Raw genomic sequence first — 23,193 nt, 5'->3', positions numbered from 1 at the left:
CAATCGACATTCTTTGATCGGAGGCACCCTGAGGAGGCCCTCTCTGTGGGAGCGCACTGGACGGAGGGAAGTTGACGCTGGCCGCAGGTGTTGCCGTAGGTAATCCGGACCCATGCCATGTAGGGCTTTGTAAGTAATTACTAACACCTTGAATCTCACCCGGAGGACAACCGGCAGTTTTATATGAAAGTACGGTTCACTGAATTTAAGGAAGTTTACTGCTAAGTAGACATATAGCATTGTACTATAAGTCCCGTAGTTTTCCCAAAGATATGTTGGTTTCTCTGGACTGTAAACTTTAAAGCCTTTAGATGTTTATCTTAAACTATTGCCCTCACAAAAACTTTTTAATGCAGTTGACATTGGGAAGCAACTGTACAATGAATTCATTCTTAACTATTTTAATGAACTTGTGCTTTGCAATAACTGCCACCCTTAGTACAATTTTCATAATCACTGTTGGAACGTGGAAATTATCACCTGGGATTCCTTGAGTTATTTTAAGTACTTGGTTATTAGGTTTTTTTGTAACACTGCTGTAATTGTTTTAAAGGTAAAGGTAAAGGTTCCCCCGCACATGCGTGCTAGTCGTTTCCGACTCTAGGGGCCGGTGCTCATCTCTGTTTCAAAGCCGAAGAGCCAGCGTTTGTCCGAGGACGTCTCCGTGGTCATGTGGCCGGCATGACTAGAAGCCAAAGGCGCATGGAATGCTGTTACCTTCCCACCAGAGTGGTCCCTATTTTTCTACTTGCATTTTTACGTGCTTTCGAACTGCTAGGTTGGCAGAAGCTGGGACGAGTAACAGGCGCTCACTCTGTTATGCGGCACTCGGGATTCGACCCGCCAAACTGCTGACCTTCTGATCGACAAGCTCAGTGTCCTAACCTAGTGAGCCACCCCCTCCCTTAATTGCTTATTCAAATTAGTTGCACTATCTATTTTTATACTATACATTGATATTTGTAATTTTATCTGTACTTGGAGTTGGCACACATTGTTGACGATCCTCCCTGCTGCTTTGGGAACAAAGTTGTAAAGTTAAGCCTAATGATTAAGAAATTGGATATAGATTGATGGGATTCATGCTCAGGTCCTTACTTGGTCAAAGAGCTCCCTAAATTATTTTGGGTCAGTCAGCCTCTCCGAGCCCAAGCTACCTCACATCGTTATTGTTGAAAAGATAAAGGGAATGCCCTTTCATTTAGTAGTGGGACCCAGAAGTACACCTCTTGTGTTGCAGCTTATCTTGTATTCAGTAGGTCACACACTGCTAAGATACTTAAAAATGCCATGCTATTGTGGTATAATGCGTTTTTGTTGTAGATTGAATGGGACTGTCAAAACAGAATATCTGAAACATATTGGGGGAATCTAACACAAACCTCTTTCTGCAGTTCAATTTTTTTTAAAAAAACTTGGTTAATCAACTCTTCTTTAGCCATTTCATTGAATTTGCAAAGGCATGACATTTTAGTTTCTTAGAAAATGTATAAATCTGTATTTATAAAAATACCACTTTATCTCTGTAGCGCTTGGCAAAGGCATCAGCCTGATCTCTTTCATTGTAGGTTTTAATTCAGACTGCGGTCCATCTTCCTCCTTCTGCTTGACTCTTCTTGGGGAAAATGGTCTCAGCAGCACCTGTGACTTTCTGTATAAATGAAGCTCCTATTATGAAAAGAGTGCAGTAGTCAGAATGCAGTATTGCAGGCTAATTCTATTGACTGCCGACTGCCAGCAGTTCGACAGTTCGATTCGCACTGGCTTCAAGGTTGACTTAGCCTTCCATCCTTCCGAGGTTGTTAAAATGAGGACCCAGATTGTTGGGGGCAAAATTCTGATTCTGTAAGCTGCTTAGAGAGGGCTGTAAAGCACAGTGAAGCGGTATGTAAGTTATTGCTATTGCTATTGTTATCAAAGCTAATGGAACTGAAGTGGTGCAGAATGTCCCCAAGTTCTGTCTTGTTACCCTTCCTAATTAGGCACTTTGCATAAGGGGTTATAACATTAGGTACACATGTGGCTTCCAAGGAATGCATGTTGAAGAAAGTTATGACAGCTCAAAGTGGAAGAATAGCTTTGGAAATGTTGCAGGAACTCTTCCTGATCAAAGAGCATACCAAACATTGTAGTCAGTTAACCATATTTGTACATCACTTAACCAAACCTTCATGGTAATTTCATCACACATTTTGACATATAACAAGGAGACATTCATCGCTATCATCATCATTTTGCTTTTATTCTGAAAAAACCCCTTTTCTAACATATTTCATCACCACCGTATATAATTGAGGCATTAAAAAAATTAAGTCACTGTTCATGGTTCAGAAACACATAGCATTTTGTTGCTGTTGTTGCTGTTGTTGTTTTTTTGGCTATGTTACATAATTTCAATTATTAGTGTTTTTGAGCATCTCCCGGGAGGTTTTATTCTGTCTGAATAAGCACAGCAATTTTGATCATTTCCCCCCAAATAGACGGATTCTTAGAAACTTAATTTCTGCCCTGAAATTAGGATAAAAATGACTAGCTGAAACAAGCATTTTCTTGTCTGCAGGAGGAGCCTGTAGAATTTGACAATAAATCTCTGAATCAGTTTTGAAAAGCACCTTAAGTATTGGGATTACAATAAATATATATATATTATATATAAAATCTGCTTACTTCAACTCAGCAGCATAGCAGACTTAGTTAAAATGTATGTGGTTGTTCATTGTAATATCGTATACTAATATCAAATACCCCAAAAAATGTCCCTTGAAACTGGGTTCTAAAAGTAGACTTAAAAGAAAGGTAAATAAAATCCAAAACTGTATCAGTTAAGAAATTTATTGTAGCATATATCTAGTTCTTAGACTATTTCCATTCAGCTCTGATAGGTTAATACATTTCAGATTAGCCAGCATACTTGTTCAGCCTTTGTGTTTTCAGTGGAAAAAACAAATGATGGTCTCAAAACCCCTTGCTAGTTTTCTTTTAGAAAATATATATAATTTGAGACGTGCAGCAGTTGTGCAATAGTCATTTATGTTGTCATTCTCTGCTTTCTATGAACCACGAAAGGCTTTGGGCTCTGAAATAGAAGCACAATCATGGCAATTCAATAGATGACAAGCTTTCACTCCTCCTCCCATTTAATGCCAAACATTTCTGCTTTGGGTCCAAATGCTACAGAATTTCTTCAGTCTACAAGCAGGAACCCAGTGCATTTCAAATGAAACTTTCTGTTTCTAATGTTATATTACTTGAAATGGTGCTTATGGCCAAATGTACAGTTCCTGACTTGCAGAGCTATTGGAGATGCAACATATTTTTCTGTTGATAATTGTATTTCCTGAGAAGCTTGGCAAAGATTAGATGGGTACAAAGATTAAGATTCGCCCTGTATTTTCTATTTATAAATTAGATGTTTGCTTTGTTGTTTTATTTTTATTGTTTATTTAGAATTTTGGTTTTTTAATGGCTTCTCATTGAATTGTCTGAGTGTTACTTTTAAATTTTCTGTGTTTACACTTTTTTGAGCTAAACTCCAACTCCTGTGAAATTGTCAAATAATTTTAGGGCAGCATTTGTGTGCAAAAAAGAAAAAAAAAGAATAAGAGAGAGACTTATAAAGAGATAAAAGGAAACAGCTTGGGGTGGGTGAGTGACTTCCCCTTTCTAGTTTTCTTCAAGTATCAGATTCCCTGGAAATCAAGTTTACTAAGAACATTTGGGGAAAAAATGTGGTAATCTCAAATCGATCATTGTAGCATTTATCTTTATTATGGTAGAGTGCTGTAATGATAGCTTTGCATGGGTAATGCGGTAGTATAATACCTGCATTGAAATGCTTATTTCAGTTGAATGGGGCAAAAAAAGAGATAAATCTGCATTATTCTTTCATTACCTTTTAGATAACTGTCATTTCTTGAACTTTGTTCATTTACCAGGAGATTGAGGATTTAGATCCCTGTTGTTGTTGTTTAATCCATTGTGTTTTGCATTATTTTAAAGGATATTTGCAAGTGATATTTGGGGGGGACTGCCCAAATTATTAAATATTTTTCATCCTTTGCTATCCTGCACCATCATGGTTTGAGACCAGCATGGATGCAGAACCCATATAGCATTATTCTCCAAAAGGCAAGGAAAGGGCTAGTTTGGAAGGAACATCCTGTCCCCCTCCCACTCCAAAGATAACCTGTCATGATATTATTTCATCTTTTTTTTCTTTTTAATGGATTTTCTCTGGTAAAACAAAATTGAAGGAATTGGGAAAAGCAGAAGAGTTCTAAATAAGAGATGAGAACATTTGAACCTTCCCAAGCTATCTTCCCTTATGTAAAAATTCAATGAATATCTACCGTATTATGAGTCGGGAGGGTTAGTAATTCAAACCTTATTGGCAGACACCTTATTCCAAAAATTCCAGTGAGGAAAAAATTGAGACATCAATCAGGGTGAATCTCTTGACACACCTTTGTCTTTCTGACTACTAGAGAGTTTTCAGCTGCTCTCCCATACTTCTACCACAGCCTCTCCCTTCAACTCAGCTCTAGAGAAAATAGAAAGGAAGGGGCTTTGAATCTTTTTTGGCCCAACCCCAGAAATGTAGAATTTAACAAACCTTGTGCCAGATATAAAGGTTGTAGCTGTACAACAGTGAGGTCTTGCTCATGGCGAAGGCTTTAATGAGGAATTCCTGTTTAAAATGTATAGATATAAAAGGGGTATATTGGAAAAGGAGGAACACAAGAAAACAAGGAGAGCCAACAAGAATTCCAGCTAAAATCTGTACAGTCTGTCTAGATCAGGGCTTTTCAACCTTTTCACAGATTGTACAACTTTTAGGACATGACAATATTTGAGTAACACCAGTGCTTACCAAGGTGTCAAAAACTTGATGACTAAAAAAAAGGGGGGGATTTTGGGTTTTACTGATTAGATTCATTTGTTGTTATAGAAGTGGCTAGTTTATAATATTATGGAAAGATAAAAAGTTGAGGTACAATGTTAATACTTGCTTCTACTGTAACAGAGGAAGTATGTTCTTTTTCCTTTCTCTCCTTCACTTTTCCCCCCTTTTTCCTCCCCACTGTGTCCTACCATTTGCTTCTGTATTTTTTGTATTTTATTCTATAATCTAATAAAATATTACAAACTATAGAAAAAGAGAAAAAAGTACCACTTTTAATTTCTTCGGTGGCTGTTCTTTTGCTGAATCACTTTCCCTTTGCACTGACAAATGTATGATGAATTTATTTATTTATTTATTTATTTATTTATTTATTTATTTATTAGTTTTTATAAACCGCCCTTCTCCCGAGGGACTCGGGGCGGTGTACAGAGGAAGGAAGGTATACAGATGAACAATAAAAAGTAATAAAAACAATAGTGAAAACAAACTGGGACCCCAATTAACGCTATCATGCCAGGCCGGACTGCTGGAACAGGAAAGTTTTTAAGTCGCGACGGAAGGTACGGAGGTCGGGGGCCATCCGGATTTCGGTTGGTAAACTGTTCCAGAGGGCCGGCGCACCCACTGAGAATGCCCTCCCCCTGGGGGCCACCAGCCGACATTCCTTGAGCGGTGGCACCCTGAGGAGGCCCTCTCTGTGGGAGCGCACAGGACGGTGGGGTGCTGACATCGGCAGAAGGTGCTCCCGTAGGTAGTCCGGACCCATGCCATGTAGGGCTTTGTATGTCATTGTTAGCACCTTGAACTTCACTCGGAAGGCAACCGGAAGCCAGTGCAGCGCACGGAGGAGAGGTGTGATATGGGAGTATCGGGAGGCTCCCAAGAGTGTCCGTGCCGCCGCACTTTGCACCAGCTGAAGCTTCCGAGTGGATCTCAAGGGCAGCCCCATGTAGAGAGCGTTACAATAGTCTAGGCGAGAGGTCACAAGGGCATGGGTGACTGTACGTAAGGAATCCAGGTCTAGATAAGGCCGTAGTTGGCGAACTAGTCGAACCCGGGAGAAGGCCCCCTTGGTCACAGCTCCTATGTGGTCTTCTAGGGAGAGCTGCGAGTCTAGGAGGACACCCAGGTTGCGGGCCCTATCAACAGGGGGTAGTAACATGTCCCCGATGTTAAGCAATGGGACATTCTGAATATCCTGGTTTGCCGGAACGTACAGCCATTCAGTCTTGTCCGGGTTCAGTTGAAGCCTGTTCCTCCCCATCCATTCCCGGACCGCTTTCAGGCAGCGGGACATCACGTCTAGGGCATCACTGATATTGTTTGGAGTTGAGATAAAAAGCTGGGTGTCATCAGCATACTGATGGAACCCTACTCCAAAACTGCGAATGATCTCACCCAGCGGTTTCATGTAGATGTTGAACAGGAGAGGCGAGAGGACCGACCCCTGAGGGACTCCGCAAGCGAGAGGCCTCGGGGTCGACCACTGTCCCCCTGTCAGCACCGACTGCGAGCGACCCTGGAGAAAGGAGGAGAACCAACGCAGAACCGTGCCTCCCACTCCCAGTCCCCTGAGGCGTCGCAGCAAGATACCATGGTCGATGGTATCGAAAGCCGCCGAGAGGTCTAATAAGACTAGGACAGAGGAATAGCCCCTGTCCCGGGCTCTCCAGAGATCATTCATCAGAGCGACCAATGCCGTCTCCGTGCTGTAGCCCGGCCTGAAACCCGATTGGTACGGGTCTAGATAAACCGCTTCATCCAGGATCTGAGGAAGTTGGTGCGCCACCACGCTCTCAACAACCTTCGCAAGGAAGCGAAGATTGGAGACTGGACGAAAGTTATTTAAAGAGGATGGGTCCAAGGTGGGCTTCTTGAGGAGAGGTCTCACCACCGCCTCCTTCAAGGCGGTGGGGAAGTGACCCTCACTCAGAGAAGCAGAGATGACTGCTAGGAACCATCCACGTGCCCCCTCTCGAGCTGCATAGGCCAGCCAGGAAGGGCACGGGTCCAGTAAGCATGTGGAGGAGCTCAACCTTCTCATAATCCTGTCCACTTCCTTAGGAGTTACAGGATCAAATTCATCCCAGATGACGTCGACAAGACTGTCCATGTCTTGTTCTTCCATCTCAGCCCAGTTGGAGTCCAGGCCAGTTCGAATCCGAGCAATTTTATCCAGCAGATATTGACCGAATTCCTCGGCTCGACCCTGCAAGGGTTCCTCCCTCACCTCTTGGTTTAATAGGGAGCGAGTCACCCTGAACAAGGCAGCTGGGCGATTATCTGCGGACGCGATGAGGGTGGAAAAATAGTTGGATTTTGCCACCCTTATCGCAGCGAGATAAGACCTGGTGAGGATTCTTAGTCGCAATCGGTCGGATTCGGATCGGCTGGATCTCCAACGGCTCTCTAGGCCCCGTCTCCGACGCTTCATCTCCCGGAGCTCCTCGGTGAACCATGGGGCTCGCTGGGATCTGCGCCGGGTCAGAGGCCGCAAGGGTACAACTCGGTCCAGAGCCTCCGTGGCTGCCTTTTCCCAGGCTTCCACTAAGGCATCCGCCGAGCTGTGAGCAGGGAGTGCATGCGTGTCCCTAAGCGCTGCCTGGAACTTATCAGGGTCCATTAGGCGCCTAGGGCGGTACCATCTGACTGGCACCGTGCACCCACGGTGGGGGGTGGCAAGGGGGAAGTCTAGCCGCAGGAGGTGGTGATCGGTCCATGACAGGGGCGTAACAGTTGTGGTGCCCCCACCGATATCATCACGCCACCGTCCAGACAAGAACACCAAGTCTGGGGTGTGGCCTCTCTCATGAGTCGGTCCAGAAATTATTTGCGACAGGTCCATGGCCGCCATGGAAGCCATGAACTCCCGAGCCAGTTCTGACGATCCTCCCAGGGACGGTAGATTAAAGTCGCCCAAGACCATGAGTCTTGGGAATTCAACCACCAACCCTGAGAGGGCATCGAGTAGCTTGGGCAGGGCCGCCGCTGCACGATTAGGTGGTAGGTACGCCAGCAGCAGGCCCAACTGCGCCCCTGGGCCGTATCTCAGTAGGAGAGACTCACACCCGACCATCTGAGGGACGGTGGTCTCTCGCGGGCTAAGGGATTCCCTGATGATAACTGCCACTCCCCCACCCCTCCCATGAGCCCGAGGCTGGTGCAGCACCTGGAAACCTGGCAGGCAGAGGTCAACCAGAGGAACACCACCCTCTGGGCCCAGCCAGGTTTCCGTGATGCAAGCCAGGTCCGCATGCTCGCTCTCCACTAGGTCACGAATGAGGTGGGCTTTGTTAGCTACGGACCTTGCATTCAGGTAGACCAGCCTTAGCATGGGAGGGGGCGCACCTTTGCTCCCGGGTCCTCCGGGGGAGAACAGAGGGTCGGAGCGTCTCACCGCTTTTACAGAGCGGAGATGACACTCCCGGTGATGATATGGCCCTCTGTCTGTGCACCTTCTGCCATTCCCCACCATCCTAGGGATGGGATGTTTGTCAATACGCCACTGGGTGTTATCGGCGACTGGTCCTCGTTGTACGCCATCGCGAATGGTCGTGGGCCTGGCATGCGTTATGGTGGCTGGAAGGCGTGCCTTTCCCGCGCAACCATAGTCTTCTCCCTCCCTCCCCCCTCCCTAATCCCACAAAAAACTTAGCTAAGAACTTAATCAGGGGCCTCTTGTTGGGCTTATGCTGGAGGCCCCTGACCCTGCCCGGCCATCTCTCAGAGGCCCAGTGGTTGGGCCCGTCATCGAGGTTGGATGTGATGCAGGCGGGTCGCACCCAGGAGAGTGGGGAACCCCTGAGGGCGTGTAGTACTGTGCTGGAGTATTGAACGAGCATAGTCATAAGGGGTTCCGGGAAGGCAGTCCCCTGGATGGTGAATTGTAGGAGGGTCGAGTCGGGTAGGTGCGTTTCTGGATCGTCGCCCTGCCACTGCCACTTGGCCGGGCGAACCCCCAGAAGCAGGCCATTCCTCATCCTCTCACAATGGGTTGTGACTCTGCTTCCGGGGGTGGTCCAGAACGTACTCTGGGTGAAGCAAACCCCATAGAGCTTTCACCTTTATGGGGTTGCAGGTGTAAGGCCAAGCCACTCTGCCACCGTGGCTTGCACCCAGGCCCGTTATGTCCTGTGGGGAGAGAGTGGGCAAGGGTGGTTGAGAGTGGGTAGAAGGCAAGATGGAGGGATTCATTAATTGGCATCAGCTCTGGTGGTTCAGCCGCCCAAACAGTTCTCTCCCTGATCCTCTGGGCGTTGTTCCTGGCCACAGCTCCATGGGCCCCTATTGGTTGGGGACCGTCCAGAGCGTGGCCTCCCAGAGGTATGGGAGTCCCTGGTGTCATGCCGTCTCCGATCAAGGCGCTTCAAAGAGGTGGCTCAGGGTGTGAGTCGTAGATGCCTTGCCTCCGCCGCTACCGCCGCTGTCAGAGGGCCCTGGGCAAAAACGGTCGACCGGGGCCCGGAGAGGATGTCACCGCCGTCCTCGCCTCCGTTGCCGCCGCTTCCGCCGTATAGAGCATAGAGGAGTCGTTGGGACCCATTCGCTGCCGCTACCGTCGTAAAGCTGGCCTGCGGCGTCTCCTTGATCACTCAGAGACGCCGCCGCTATCCGGGAGTAGATTAGGTAGCCGAGGCCGAACAGCAACTCCGGCCCCGCACAGGATGGTTGTAGCGGCAGCAGCGGTACAGGGGGTGGGCTGGAGATGCCACGCCGTCAGCGCTACCGCCGCTGTCAAGGCCCCTGGGTGGCGAATGATTGGGCCTGGAGAGGCAGTCCCGGTCACCGTCGTCTCCACTGCCGCCTCTTCCACCGCCCAGCTGATCCGCGGCGCCTCCATTGATCCTCGGAGACGCCGCCGTTGCCCGGAGAGCGGGCCAGGGGAGCCGAGGTAGAGCTGAGGCGTCGGCCGCAAGTCAGCTGGCTGTGCAGCCGCAGTGGCTCAGGGGGTGTGCCGAAGATGTCACCGCCAACCGCCTCTGCTGTTTCCAGCCCCCTGGGACGATGGCCGGCTTTGGCTTGGGCGCTCTCACCGCTTTCGATTTCGCTACGCCGCCTCCGCCTCACAGATGATCCGCGGCGCCTCCTCTGATCCACGGAGACGCCGCCGTTGCTCGGGAGCGGGCTAAGTGAGCCGAGGTAGAGCGGAGGCGTCGGCTGCAAGTCTGCTGGCTGTGCAGCCGCAGCGGCTCAGAGGGTGTGCCGAGGATGTCACCGCCAACCGCCTCCGCTGTTCCAGCCCCCTGGGTAGATGGCCGGCTTTGGGCTTGGGTGCTCTCGCCGCTTTCGCTTTTGCTAAGCCGCCTCCACCTCACAGCTGATCTGCGGCGCCTCCCTTGATCCTTCAGAGACGCCGCCGCCGTCGCCTCCCAGATGCTGTTTCCAGCCCCCTGGGGAAGATGACCGGCTTGGACTTTGAGCGCTCTCACCGACTGTTGCTGTGCTTACTTTCACTTTCGCCGCCTCCGCCTTACAGCTGATCTTCTGCAGCCTCCGCCTCACAGATGGTCTGCGGCGTCCCCTTTGATCCATCGGAGACGCCGCTGCCGCCCAGAGAAGATCAGGCGGCTGAGGCTGAGGCTGGGCGAGGATGATGGCCCCATTTAAAAACGGCCGCCAACGGCCACCAACGGCCCAGGCGGTGGGGCGGAGACGTCCGGCAGCCCTACAGCTGATTCGGGGCGGCCGCGGACGGCACATTGCCCATCTCAGCTGCCCAAATACTCACCCCACCCCAGGGGTCTATTGACATCCCTGGGGGGCTCCTGGGGGGACGCCTTACAACCGGGGGTTACGGAGCTCTCCCCAGCACGTCCGCCATCTTTGGAGCCGGGAGGAAAAAAAAAAAATCCATGTTTATTAATATGCACCACTACCAGCTAGTTCAGGGCTCTTCAAACTTGGCACTTTTAAGACTTGTGGACTTCAACTCCCAGAATTCCTCAGCCCTCAAGGCTGGTTGAGGAATTCTGGAAGTTGAAGTCCACAGGTCTTAAAGTTGCTAAGTTTGTAGACTCGTGAGCTAGTTGGTTGGCCCTTCTTCCTCTCTCCCTTCTGAGCTCTTCCACAGTGTAGTAAGAATGCACCCCCTCAATCCCTTCCCTGCACCCTTAAACACATAGGAATCAAATGCAAAGCAAGAAACACAAACTCTGTTTTTTCTCTCTTTAAGCTGCTTCAGGCATGTCACGTGTCACAATGTTGCAATCACAGACTGAAAGGCTCCAGCAAGGCAATTGTGTAAAGCTTTAGCTTTAAATTAAGCCTGTTTACCTTCAAAGAAAACTTTCTAAAAGCCATAGGCAGACTCAGTTAAAGAGGGTAAAACTAATTACATTTGTTTAAACGGATTAAACCTTTCCTGTTGTCTTTTTTCCCTTCCCCCACCCAAACCACTTCTTTTATAGCCTCTCCCTACCCCTCCTTTTTTTTCTTCCTCTCCCTCAGGCTTGGCTCGCTTAGGCTCATTCTCCTCCCCTGCTACACTTGGCTAGCAGTCGTGTACCACCTGCCAAGTGGCAAAGTACTACAGGTGGTACGCGTACCACCGGTTGAAAATCCCTGGTCTAGATAATCTAGTAGTCTTAGTTTCAGCAAAGGTTGAAAGTCCATTGCAAAGGATAATTAGAAGTAATCTGATTTTCCTGCTTGGATGTTGTCAGATACGCCTTCCTTATCCTGCTCTTTTTCTCCTTGAATAGCACCCTATTTTACACAATACAGAAGATAAGTGAAAACTTGATTCTTTGGGGAAAGTAATCATGAAAACCCCTCCGTTTGATAGATGTAGCTAGTAAAACAGAAAATTATCCAGTGGCTGAAGCTATCTTTGTAACAAAGGAGTGGAAAAATGATAAAAGTGCTGAATGATTTTCACCAGTTATATCAAAAGGGACCAGCTTTAGCAGAAAAGATGAATTGCCATCTGTTCAGGTTTCTTGGAGTGTTTTGGGTGACACAATTATGCCATACACAAAGTAAATATTTGTCACATGAGACCAAGGGGATTTGCACAGTAAATAAAGAAGTAAAAATCACCTGGGAGAACTGCAAGAGAAAGTTTTTCTAAATTTGCATTGTGCTTTGTATCAGTTCTGGGAAGGATAGAATAAACTGTTGGAATTAGTGGATTGTTAAATATTCATTTTCATTCCTATATCTATTGTTCACAGTGAAGGGATTTTTGCCAGAAGTCTTGGTAAAGTAGTAAACTGTCATGACTTTGTTTGAACTTCTAATATTGATTCTCACGCTTCAAAATAATTTGTTGTCTAAAGTGTTGATTTCTGTGTAGATAAAGAGCTGTTCTCCAGAACCTGGTATGGCTTTGAATACATACTGTAGTGTGAAGTGCTCTATTTCATACTCCCAGCTGTGCCTGAAATTTACAGTGGAGTGGAAAAGGATTTGAAAATATCAACCTGAAGTGGACACACTCTCTGCATTGTACTTGTCACCTAAGGGCCATTTTGTTGTGATTCAGGGTCAGCCTGTGGGTTCGGCAGTTGGGTCGGACGACTCAGAGGAGGAGGAGGAGGGGGGTGTTGAAGAGCTTGCTGAGGGGATTGGACAGCTTGATGAGAGCCCCCAGCCAGGCCCCTCTCATCTGGTCATGACGCAGACCCAGCTGTGTGAGCCTGACAGCGTGGATGAAGATGACCCACAGCTGGCCCTGTTCAAGGACGCCCGACGCAGGAGGCAGTCAATCAGGAGTAAACAGGAAGGCAATGGGGCTCCTCGGAAGGAGGCAGAGAGAAGCCACGCCCTAAACTGTATTTAAGGGAATGCGTGGGAGGGCTGGTTTGCTGAAGGCAACCGCTTAAAAAGCTCCTGTTTCTTGGTTTGTGTCTTGTTCTATTTGTTTTTGTAGCAATACATTTGGCAGGCGTAATTCCAGCCTCTTGCCTTCTTGTAAAAGGGGTTGTCCCTGCCTTTTCTGCAGGGCCGGTAGCAGGCTGGTACAGAACACATTTATCTGTGTTTGTTGGGTGTTTCTGAAAAGAACTTTTATGCACTTTCGCAAACACACATATATCCTATTCATTTCTGGCAGTAAAGTTCTATTAAAGTCAAATGTTAAAAATATGGAATAAAGCAAAAGTTACAATTGTAAGCTGTATCCAGTTTTGATAAATATTTTAGTTTTAAATAAATTATGTTCCAGTACTTCAAAGAATCTTACCTATGCACAAAGGACATGCAAACGTGTACAAGTTTCCTTGAAAGAGCGTAGCATATTTCTGATATAAATCTGAATTTTCTTCTGTTAGAAGTACTTTATACTACTAAAGGTAAAGGTAAAGGTTCCCCCGCACATGTGTGCTAGTCGTTTCCAACTCTAGGGGCCGGTGCTCATCTCCGTTTCAAAGCCGAAGAGCCAGCGCTTGTCCGAGGACGTCTCCGTGGTCATGTGGCCGGCATGACTAGACGCCAAAGGCACACGGAACGCTGTTACCTTCCCACTGTAGTGGTCCCTATTTTTCTACTTGCATTTTTACGTGCTTTCGAACTGCTAGGTTGGCAGAAGTTATACTACTAGCAATATAGTCAAGTAATCTATGGTATAAACCAAACCTTACCGTTTTTCAGAGGGTAGATTCCAATGAGGGGAAGTATGGATTAGTTTTCCAAGTTTACAGCATGGTGCACATATGCTATGGTCAGCTTAGGCTTAGTCAGTCAACAAAACTACAAAACCTAGAACTGGTTGGAACTGAAGGTAATAGGAAAACTTGATCAGACTCAGAGACCTCTGGAACTGGCCACGATGATGAACAAATACGTACCCAGTGATGTGATCCGTACCCTATCTTTTCATAATTGCTTTCCAATGTCAGAAACAAGTATGTAAATCACTGTGTTGTTTAATCATGTGTCATCATTTTCCTCCTCCTTATTCTTCCCATGGATGCCTGTAGTCAAAAGTGTTGATGACCTTATTATACCCTTTTTACATGGCTATCCTTTGGCTATAATAGTAAATCTTTTACATGACTATTCCATGGCTGCTCAAGAGGGCAAAACAGAAAAGTCTTAGTATATTGGGGGGGCGGGGCGGTCCTTGGTGCTCTCTGAGCTTGGTTGTTTTCTTGCAGATATTTCATTACCCAAACTAGGTAACAGTACCATGTTCTGATGTTATCTAATTTGGGTAACGAAACATCTACAAGAAAACAACCAAGCTCGCAGAGCATCAAGGACCCCTCACTTCAACTTGGAGCTACAAATATTTTCTATCAGCCTTAATATTCATTTAGTTACCACCCATACTATAACTAATTTTATGATTATGAATGAAGGCGAATGTACGTGTCACAAAATAATGTTGCAGGATCCAATCTGGGTTGGTCATCGGGATCAGAGTCCAAGCTTTTGGACTTGTGCTGGAGCCCATCTTCTGGAAACTTCTCTCTAGCCAGATAATCATAATTTTATGATTATTGTAAAAATCTAATTTTTGCTTCTTATAGTTTTGAACAGTTGTGCAATAGCTTTTTTCAGTGAAGAGTTTTGCTAGACATCATTACTGCTGTATCTTGGCTCAAATGTGCAGTTTCCAGATCCTAATAAAGCAATGATGCGCTGTTATTCCAGTTTATAGTGTGGCATCGACCTTGTTCTTCATCTGGGAATTTGAATCACCTGCAAGGTTTTGTTTGTTTCTTTTTATAGTACTCAGTCCTGAAAAAGCAATGGGAAATAACCACTCAATTTCTCCTCATTCAGATCAGGAAAATTAAAATGTGCTTAGTAGCAGCTTCTGTACCTATGTCGTGTTTCTCACAAGTGATTCCTCAGAGTTCTAAGTTCTGTCAGTGTTTCCAGGTCATGTTTCATTGCTAGGAGATTCCCCACCCCCTCAGCTCTTACTGCCAAATATTCAAATGCTGATAAAGGAGCAAAAAAGTCTTGTGACGGATTTCTAAAGACGTGCCATGGGTCCTGGCTTAGCATAAGAAACATGGAATTTTAAAATAAAAAACTTCCTGGCAATGAGCTATGAAACCAGTTGTGATCTGCAGGAAACAGTCCATGAAATGAAATAAATTATTAACCACCAGCTCAATGGGAACAACTGAACTTTCCTACAAAAATTGCCCTAAAGGTAGTCCTCAATATACACAATTTGGACTGGAAAATTCATTATTATGTGGTGCAGTTGTTAGGCATCCAATTTTACGACTTTTTTGCACCCAATTTTTTAAATACCATTTATATCCCGCCCTTCTCCGAAGACTCAGGGCGGCTTGCAATCTAAGCACAAATCAATGTGCTTAGCAATAGCCTTCATTCTATGTATATGCCTGCTTTATTAGGGCTTTCAGGCCCCCCCCAAGCAGCATTATTACAAAGTCAGCTTATTGGCCCCAACAATCTGGGTCCTCAATTTTATTATTTTTCTTTGCCATGGTCATTAAGCAAGTCCATATAATAATTAAGCAAGACAACAGCTGGCTATGATTTGCGATCTTCCGTACTGGCTTTCTCACTTTGCTGGTCAGGAGCTGGCTGAGAAACGGTCCCATGAGATGGTCGCATGAACTCAGGAAGCTGGTTGTTCTAAATGTGAGCTGATTGCAAAATGCCCAGATCGTGATCAAGTGACCATGAGACCACTTTTTTCAGCATTGTCATAACTTTAAACGGTCGCTAAATAAATGGTTGTAAGTTGAGGAGTGCATCTATTAAAATAATATAAATGCGCTTAGGTCAAATTCTGACTTCATTTTCACCATTGTTGTTTCTGCAGGATATAAACTTTAAATGAACACATAACCTTTTAAAGGAAATTATTTTGAAACTTGTCAGATATTTAGTAAGGTGGGATTGTTCTTTGAAAAGTGAGTTATATCAACCCTGAATGATGTTATGTCAAGTATCTAGCACTAGCTGCAAAGTTTGGTAGCATGGTAAATAGATTGGAGCCTCCTCAGAGAAAGTTTCAATGTTATTTGATTCATTATTTGATTTGATTCGATCATTCTATTCCTTTAGAGCAGGGCTTTTCAACCGGTGGTACATTAGCACATGGCAGGTGGTACGTGGCCCTGCCCAGCCAAGTGTAGTGGGGGAGGGAATGAGCCAAAGTAGTGCAGACTTGCCTTAAGGTAGCCCTCCGGAGCTGCAGAGTGGCTGGGGTGAGGCAAAGGCTCCAGGATCGGCACTTCCGGCTCACCCAGAAGAGAAAGGTGGAAGAGAGGAGGCAGAGACAGGAGAAGCTATAAAAGGAGGCAGTTTGGGCAGGAGAGGAAGAGAGAAAAAAGACGTAGCCTTGGGAGGAGGTGGAGTCAGCTGTAGCTGCACTGAAGGGAAAGAAGGAGGAGAGTGGGGGGAGAGGAGAAATCAAAATCAAATGAGCCGATCTACAACTTCTGTGGCAGCCATCTGTGCTGGCAGCAATAAACAGGCAAGAAATGGAGCAGGGGAGGGGTCGCCCTCCATGAGGAATGAAGAAAGGCATCATCATCTGGAGGTGAGGCACGGAGGGAGGGAGGAAGATGGCAATGAGAAAGAGAGAGGTAGGGACAGGACGGAGGGAGGAGGTGGTTAATGGCAGAAGCAAAGTGCCGTTTCAGCTGAACAACAAACTGGGAGAGGGAAGGATTCTTATGTGCTTTTGTGACTTTGAAATTCTGGGATTTGTGCAATGTGGGCAATTTCTATTTGGCTGATGGCTGATGTCTCGTGTTAGATTCTATTGCTCTGCTATTGTTAGCTGTAAGTTTTGCTGCAAGGGATTTTGAAGTATTTTTCTCCTGAATGGATTTTGCCAGTAGCATTCCTTGAATTATGAATGGAGCCATTTGGGGAGGCTGCCTTAGCCAGCAGCCAGTACTTACTACATTTTTTTTTCTTCCTTAAGTTCTGGCTCCTTAACTTTCCTTTCTAGCCAGTAGCTAATTCTTAAAGGGGAATGTGCCTTTTTAAGCTAGTTCGCTCAGTGGCTTGTCTTTTCTGTGTCTGGAGGCTTTTCTTTGTTTGATAAATATATGAAAGAGGGAAAATATGGTTTTTTTCCCCCCAAATTCTTCCTTCAGCAGGAGATGGGAATGAGAAAGAGGGAGGGAGGGAAGGAAGGAAGTCCTGCCTTATTGGCCACCAGCAGCCCTCCCATTAACTTTGCTTGTCAAAGGGTTGCAAAAGGGGTTCAGATGACCCTGGGACACTGTGATCATCATAAATATGAATCAGTTGCCAAGCATCCAAACATAAATCACATGACCCTGGGGATGCTGCAATGGTCATAAGCGTGAAAAATGGTCATAAGTCATTTCATTGCAATTGCAACTTTGAACAGGGGTGTTTTTGGTCATCAAGTTTTTGTAGTACTCAAATATTGCCATATCCTAAAAATGGTAGAATCGGTGAAAAGGTTGAAAAGCCCTGCTTTAGAGGTCCAGATTGTGATATTAAATGTCAGCATGAAAGTACTCCCATTAATCAGGCAAAACTTGGTTATGCACTAAAACTCACATTTCACAGTAGAAAGTACCAGCAACTTCCAACAAAATGCAAAGCAAGCATGAGGTGAGAGATCTATGAATAGGCTTTTCCTCAAAACCTTATGTGCTATTTTCTTGGCAAGGTTTTTCAGAAGTGGTTTGCCGTTATCTCCTTTCCAGGGCTAAGAGAGTGAGCGGCCCAAAGCCACGCAGTTGGCTTTGTGCCTAAGATAGGACTAGAACTCACAAAGTTTCCTGGTTTCTATAGTCTGGTGCCTTAATCGCTACACCAAATTGGCTGTTTATATTAAACCTCCATTGTCTCTCTGCTGCAGAAGGAGTATAGCCGAACTGTGTTTTAGCTTGTTGTTGTTGGGGTTTTATTTTGATTTGTTTTGAATTTTTAGTATCATACCAAATTCTTTTACTTCTTCTTACGGTGGAAAGGAATTACAACATTAATCCATTCCCACTGTGATGTTGTTGTAAGTTTGCATACAATGAACCTTGTGCATAAATTATACTATTGAATGATAATAGTTGGCTTGGAGGAATCTATGACATCAAATTCTATCTTGGCTGTTACTGGCTAGGCTGAGAAAAATCATGCATATTTTTCTTCATTGGGTGGGGATATCACCTGTCTTAAAGGAGATGATGACATAACCCTTTTTTAAAAAGAGTTTTATATACCTATCATTAAAATAACTTTAGACCAGGATTAGTTTCATCTTTTCCAGTCAAGGTAGGTCTGAAAGTGGTGGTAAATCACTTCTTAGTACAGCTGGGTAGTTTTCTGGGTCTATTTCAATTTGATTTGACGACAAGTCATGACATATAGATGTATTAGTTGACCTAGTGGACGATGTGAGAGACTTAAGACGGGAATGTTTGTGCTTCTGATATTTCTATGGTTTTTTATGTCATTGGCCTTAGACTCCTCCTGGACTGTCTTGGGAAGGTTTGGGGGGTGGGGCAGAGAAGAGAGAAGCAAGCCATGACTCTACTATCTACTACTAGGATAGTATAGTTCTACTCCTATCCTGGAGGGCAGATTTCTGATGAGATATTTGGGGAATACTGATCCAACCTGCAGTGCCTATACTGTGTGGTACCATACGGTTCTTATTCTGGCTGTTTAACATCGTATGAAGTTGTTAGGTATGATCATTAGGAATTGTGGATCTGGCTGACAACTTTCCTTAAGTTAGGTATGCCAAGTTCCTGTATGGCTCTTTCAATAAATTGAAACATTTGAATAGTGCACTGCATAGATCTAATACATCTAGTTCCAGTTTACATGGTCATTTTCCACTTTTAATGAGGAAGTTGATTGTCTGATTTGGAATTCTACAACTGTTCTACTCTATTCTATTCTGCTTATGTATTTTATTGAAATATTCTCCTATGGCAATGTTATCACAACTGTATATAGATGAGCCTGGTGAATGTAGTGAAGAAGTGTTACATGAAGGGATACATAATTCAAATCTCCTTGAAGCTGAGAACTATTTTATAAAGCTCCTCAAGCCAAAGATGGATAATCACATGAATCAGACTGGTATCCAATGCACATAGTTTTTATAATTTAGTCTTTTCTATCCTGGAACTTGGCTAGGGAGAATGGGAGGAATCGTCTAATCCAATGTATATGGGATTGGGGTATTTTAAATGGAGGGTATTAATGTGTTTGGTTTTTTTTGAAAATAGCAAGAATTTCTTCCGTGAGTAAATTAATATTTTTAAATATTTATCTTGGCAGTGTTTTAGATGACGAGAGCAGCAACCTGCGACAACAAAAGCTTGACAGACAGGTGAGCTTTTAAAATGTTGCTTGTGCTTTTTCATTCATGAAAAATAGAGCTGACGTACCTGGACCTGTCTAGTATAAGGAAAATATATTTTATTTAATTGAAAACAGTTAATTTTTTTCACAGGAGTAATCAGGACTGAATTATTAGATCCTTTCTCTTGAAGGAATTCAGAGCGAGTATAACCCAACATGGGCTCATTTAGGGATTTTAGGGATGAATTTGTGGTAGTAAGTGACAAAACATTATTTCTTTACCCTTATTGTATCGGTGGATAGTCGTTCAGTGGCCTTGTTTAGGATATGCTTGTTCCTATTAGGTAAGGATTGGCCACTGGATCATCTAGAGGGCTGCTGTGAGGAACATTCTGGGTATCTGGCAGATAAAAATGCTCACATCCACTCCAACGTGACAGGTCTGACAAAGTTGCTGGGGGCTTAATCTTCTCATTGAAGAGTGTACACAGCTTTGCTCAGGAAGGCCTTTGTTCAGCTCCATCCACAACTAGTTGTGAACTTTCCTAGATCAGAAGGTCTTCAGGTACCTCACAGCTTGTCTGTTTACCTGGGACTGCCCTTAAAGACCTCATGGAAAGTTCAAGTGCTTCAGAAGGTAGTAGAAGGGGCAGTTATCAGCATGCCTTGGTGTCCCTACATAATGCCTCTGTCCTGCAAGCTGTACTGGTTGCCAGTTTGTTTCCAAGTGGAATTCAAGGTGCTGCTTATGATCTATAAACCCTTGCATGGCATAAGGCTTCGTTGAGGCGCTCACTAATTTCCTATGACATCTGTGTGGCCAAATCAAGCTGACAGGGTGGACACGCTTCAAGTTTCAAACAATGTTATCAGGACCCAGGAAGCGTATTTTCTCTGTTGAAACTCCTGCCCTCTGGATTAAGGTTCCTCCTGCCAGAAGGTCATCAAGGCCCTGAGCTTGGACTCGAGTCACTGAAGCCCCCTTCATGAATGTTTTTGGGTTGTCTACTGAGTTCACTATATTGTTCCTTTTTTAAAAAAAAATTTTTTTGTTGCATCTCAACTAGGAATTAATCTTGACAATTCATGCTACATTCATGAAATGGAACACTTACATTTTAAGCCTACTGGGAAAGATAGCCATAATTTTGTACCATATTTTTAGATTGATTCCAGTTAAGTGGGTAAAGGAGTACAGTCCTATACAACACCTACTTCTGAGGGGCTTCCTGTTCTTGTTTTTATTCGAAACATCTAGCTTTCAATTGTTTTCTCTTTAATACAGTAAGTCAGACATGTCAAACACAAGGCCCGGGGGCCGGATCCGGCCTGCGAAGTGGTTTCATGTGGCCCGCAAAGCCATCCTGGAAACAGTGAGGGAATGGCCCCCACTGCCTTGGCCCTGGCCCAGAGACCCTCCTTCTACCAGAGACCCCCAGATCTGGCCCCACTCCTGCCCAGGCCCCCGTAGGCACCCTTGATGCAAACGATGTAGAGCTGGCCATGCCCACCCAGTAGGCCATACGCACTCTAGCCACGCCCACCCAGTAGGCCACACCCACCCAGGCCACACCCACCCAGCCCCTTGAGGGCAACCGCGATGCTGATGCGGCCCTCAATGAAATTGAGTTTGACACCCCTGCTGTAAGTAGTGTTTATTTTCACACAACACAGGTATTAGCAAGTGATGATGCTTTGATAGTATTAAAATCAAACAGGATAACATTTGTTTCAATGCATCAATCATGATAAATAACAAACTTTATATTTGCGGTTACCATCCTGCTATAGCATTTGAACTGGGTTTTTTGTTTGTTTCTTTGTATTCTTTGTAGAGAGCATTGCTAGAACAGAAGCAGAAGAAGAAACGTCAGGAACCAATGATGGTTCAGTCCAATGTAGACAGCCGCACAAGGACCCGTAGAATGAAACAATCTGAAGAACAAGCACCACTGGTTGAGTCTTACCTCAATAGTAACAGCAGCACTATCTATCATGGTATATAGCAAATTATTGAACAGTGTTATGTGGACTGGCAAAATATAAATGTCTCTTGAGAATCATTTCATTTTACAAAATAAGAATAAATTTTAACTTAATACAAAGTTAATACAGGTAGTCCTCAACTTACAACCATAATGGAGCCCAAAAGTTATGTTGCTAAGTGAGACATTTGTTAAGTGAATTTTGTCTCATTTTACGACTTTTCTTTCCACATTTGTTAAAAACTAAAAAAAAAAAATCACTGCAATTGTTAAGTGAATCTGGCTTCCCCATTGACTTTGCTTGTTAGAAGGTCAGAAAGTGTGAGCATGTAACCGCAGGACACAGCAACTGTCATAAATGTGAGTCAGTTGCCAAGCACCTGAAATTTGATCAGGTGACCATGGGGATGTTGCAACGGTTATAAGTGTGAAAAACGATCCTGAGTAACTTTTTCAGTGCTGCTGTAACTTTGAACGGTCACTAAAACAAACTGTTGTAAGTTGAGGACTACTTGTACTGGTTATAAAACATTTATAAAACATTGAGGTGCTTGGTACTCATGGAAGGCCTCTGTCAATCTGCACAGGTACAAAGACACCCCTTCCAGCAGTTTTGGAAAAGCAGCCGTCTGAAAGAACATACCTTCCTTTGATGAGTGCTGCTGAGGTGGAGCATCTTGCCACAAATCAGATCATTCCTTTGATCTAACTTGAGGCAGCTCCGTGAAGCGTTGCTGCTTCACACAGGCCTCATCATTTATTTTATGCAGTTCAGAATGAATTCATATAAATTCATACCCTGCTCGGCAAAGGGTAATTGGATTCTGTACTAATTTACTCAGCATAAATCATGTTTTATTTATGCTTCTGTCCCTCTCATAGAGATTCTTTTTTTTTTCTCCCTCAGATTGTCTCAGGGAACAAAGGCTTTTATTAATAAGCTGTAGTCTAGTAGAAAACAAACAAGCAGATCGTTGAACAAATCAATTCAGAGTTCTCGCTCAAGATATAAATGATCAGGGTCAGATTATTTTACTTCAGATATATTAAGCCAGGCTCTGGAGAATGCTGTAATGTTGAGAAAGATGGAAGAAAAGAAGGAGAAGACGACAACTAGTAACCTAATAGAATGCAGTAACCCAAAATCCACTTGTTTTGTGGGACTTTCCTTATGCAGTCAGTTTATAAATTATGTAGGCTTAGATTATGCAGTGTTTACACAAGATTCTGGATGGAGTATTCTATATTGTGGGCACAGATGTTTACCATTTCTGTTTTAGCCATTTGAGACTTACCCCTTTATCAAGAAATAAGCACAGGGAGAATCCCTACCATAGCTTGCCTGAGGCTGTAAAGCTGTTTGGCCTGAAACTGGTCAGGTTGATTGCAGGCTGATCTTCCTAAGGATCTCTCCATGTGGGTGGAGGCCTGCACCACATACAATCCCTGCTGTAGCGTTCCTTGAACTTGGCAACTAAAGGAATTGTGCCACATCTCAAAATTGTTGAAGGAATCAAGGAATCCTTGATTATTTTTTTTAAACAAGAAAAATATTTTTCTTGTATCAAAATATACTAAAATATATGAGGTGGAATGTGGTCTAGAATCACAGGAGGGAGACAGCAGGAAAAATATTGGAGCTTGGAATCTTTGATATATAGGAAAAGGAAAAGGCGCTCCTCTTCCCCACCTAGACATTCAAGGGCATCTAATAGTTACACAGTTAAGTACTTCAGTCTGGCAAGATTTTTCTCTCTTATAGGCGAACAACAACAAACTGCTCAGAAATATCTCTAGGTGTCATTCTCGGACCTAACAATATAACACTAATTGGAATGGGAATCTAGCAATAGTCCCATTGATTAGTCTTCCAAGTTGCTTCCCTCCATCATTTCTATATTCTGGTTTAAGGCCACCTCTTCAGAAGAATGGCTTTTAAACTATGACATAATTAGCTTCCTTGGAGCTTGCCAAAGTTCACTCAGAATTTATCAGCAAAGCTAGATGCATGGAAGGTTGTTTTTTTTTTAAAACTCAAATTAATAGCTGTCTTTTTGTCTGCAGATGCTACATTGT

General features: G+C 44.5%; 1 protein-coding gene across 1 annotated transcript in view; it reads left to right on the top strand.

Annotated features, from left to right (window-relative positions):
• Positions 1-23,193, top strand: part of TUB (TUB bipartite transcription factor) — a gene marked incomplete at both ends in the record, with an annotated part of 75,612 nt that overhangs the window by 13,931 nt on the left and 38,488 nt on the right. Inside the window, 2 exons of the mRNA XM_083363116.1 lie at positions 19,109-19,160; positions 20,968-21,130. Of these exons, the coding sequence (XP_083219242.1) occupies positions 19,109-19,160; positions 20,968-21,130 (215 nt within the window). The remainder of the gene's footprint in view (positions 1-19,108; positions 19,161-20,967; positions 21,131-23,193) is intronic.

This window comes from Vipera ursinii, assembly GCF_947247035.1.
Source record: "Vipera ursinii genome assembly, chromosome: 1".
NCBI lineage: Eukaryota > Metazoa > Chordata > Lepidosauria > Squamata > Viperidae > Vipera > Vipera ursinii.
This window is presented reverse-complemented; position numbering and strand designations above follow the sequence as displayed.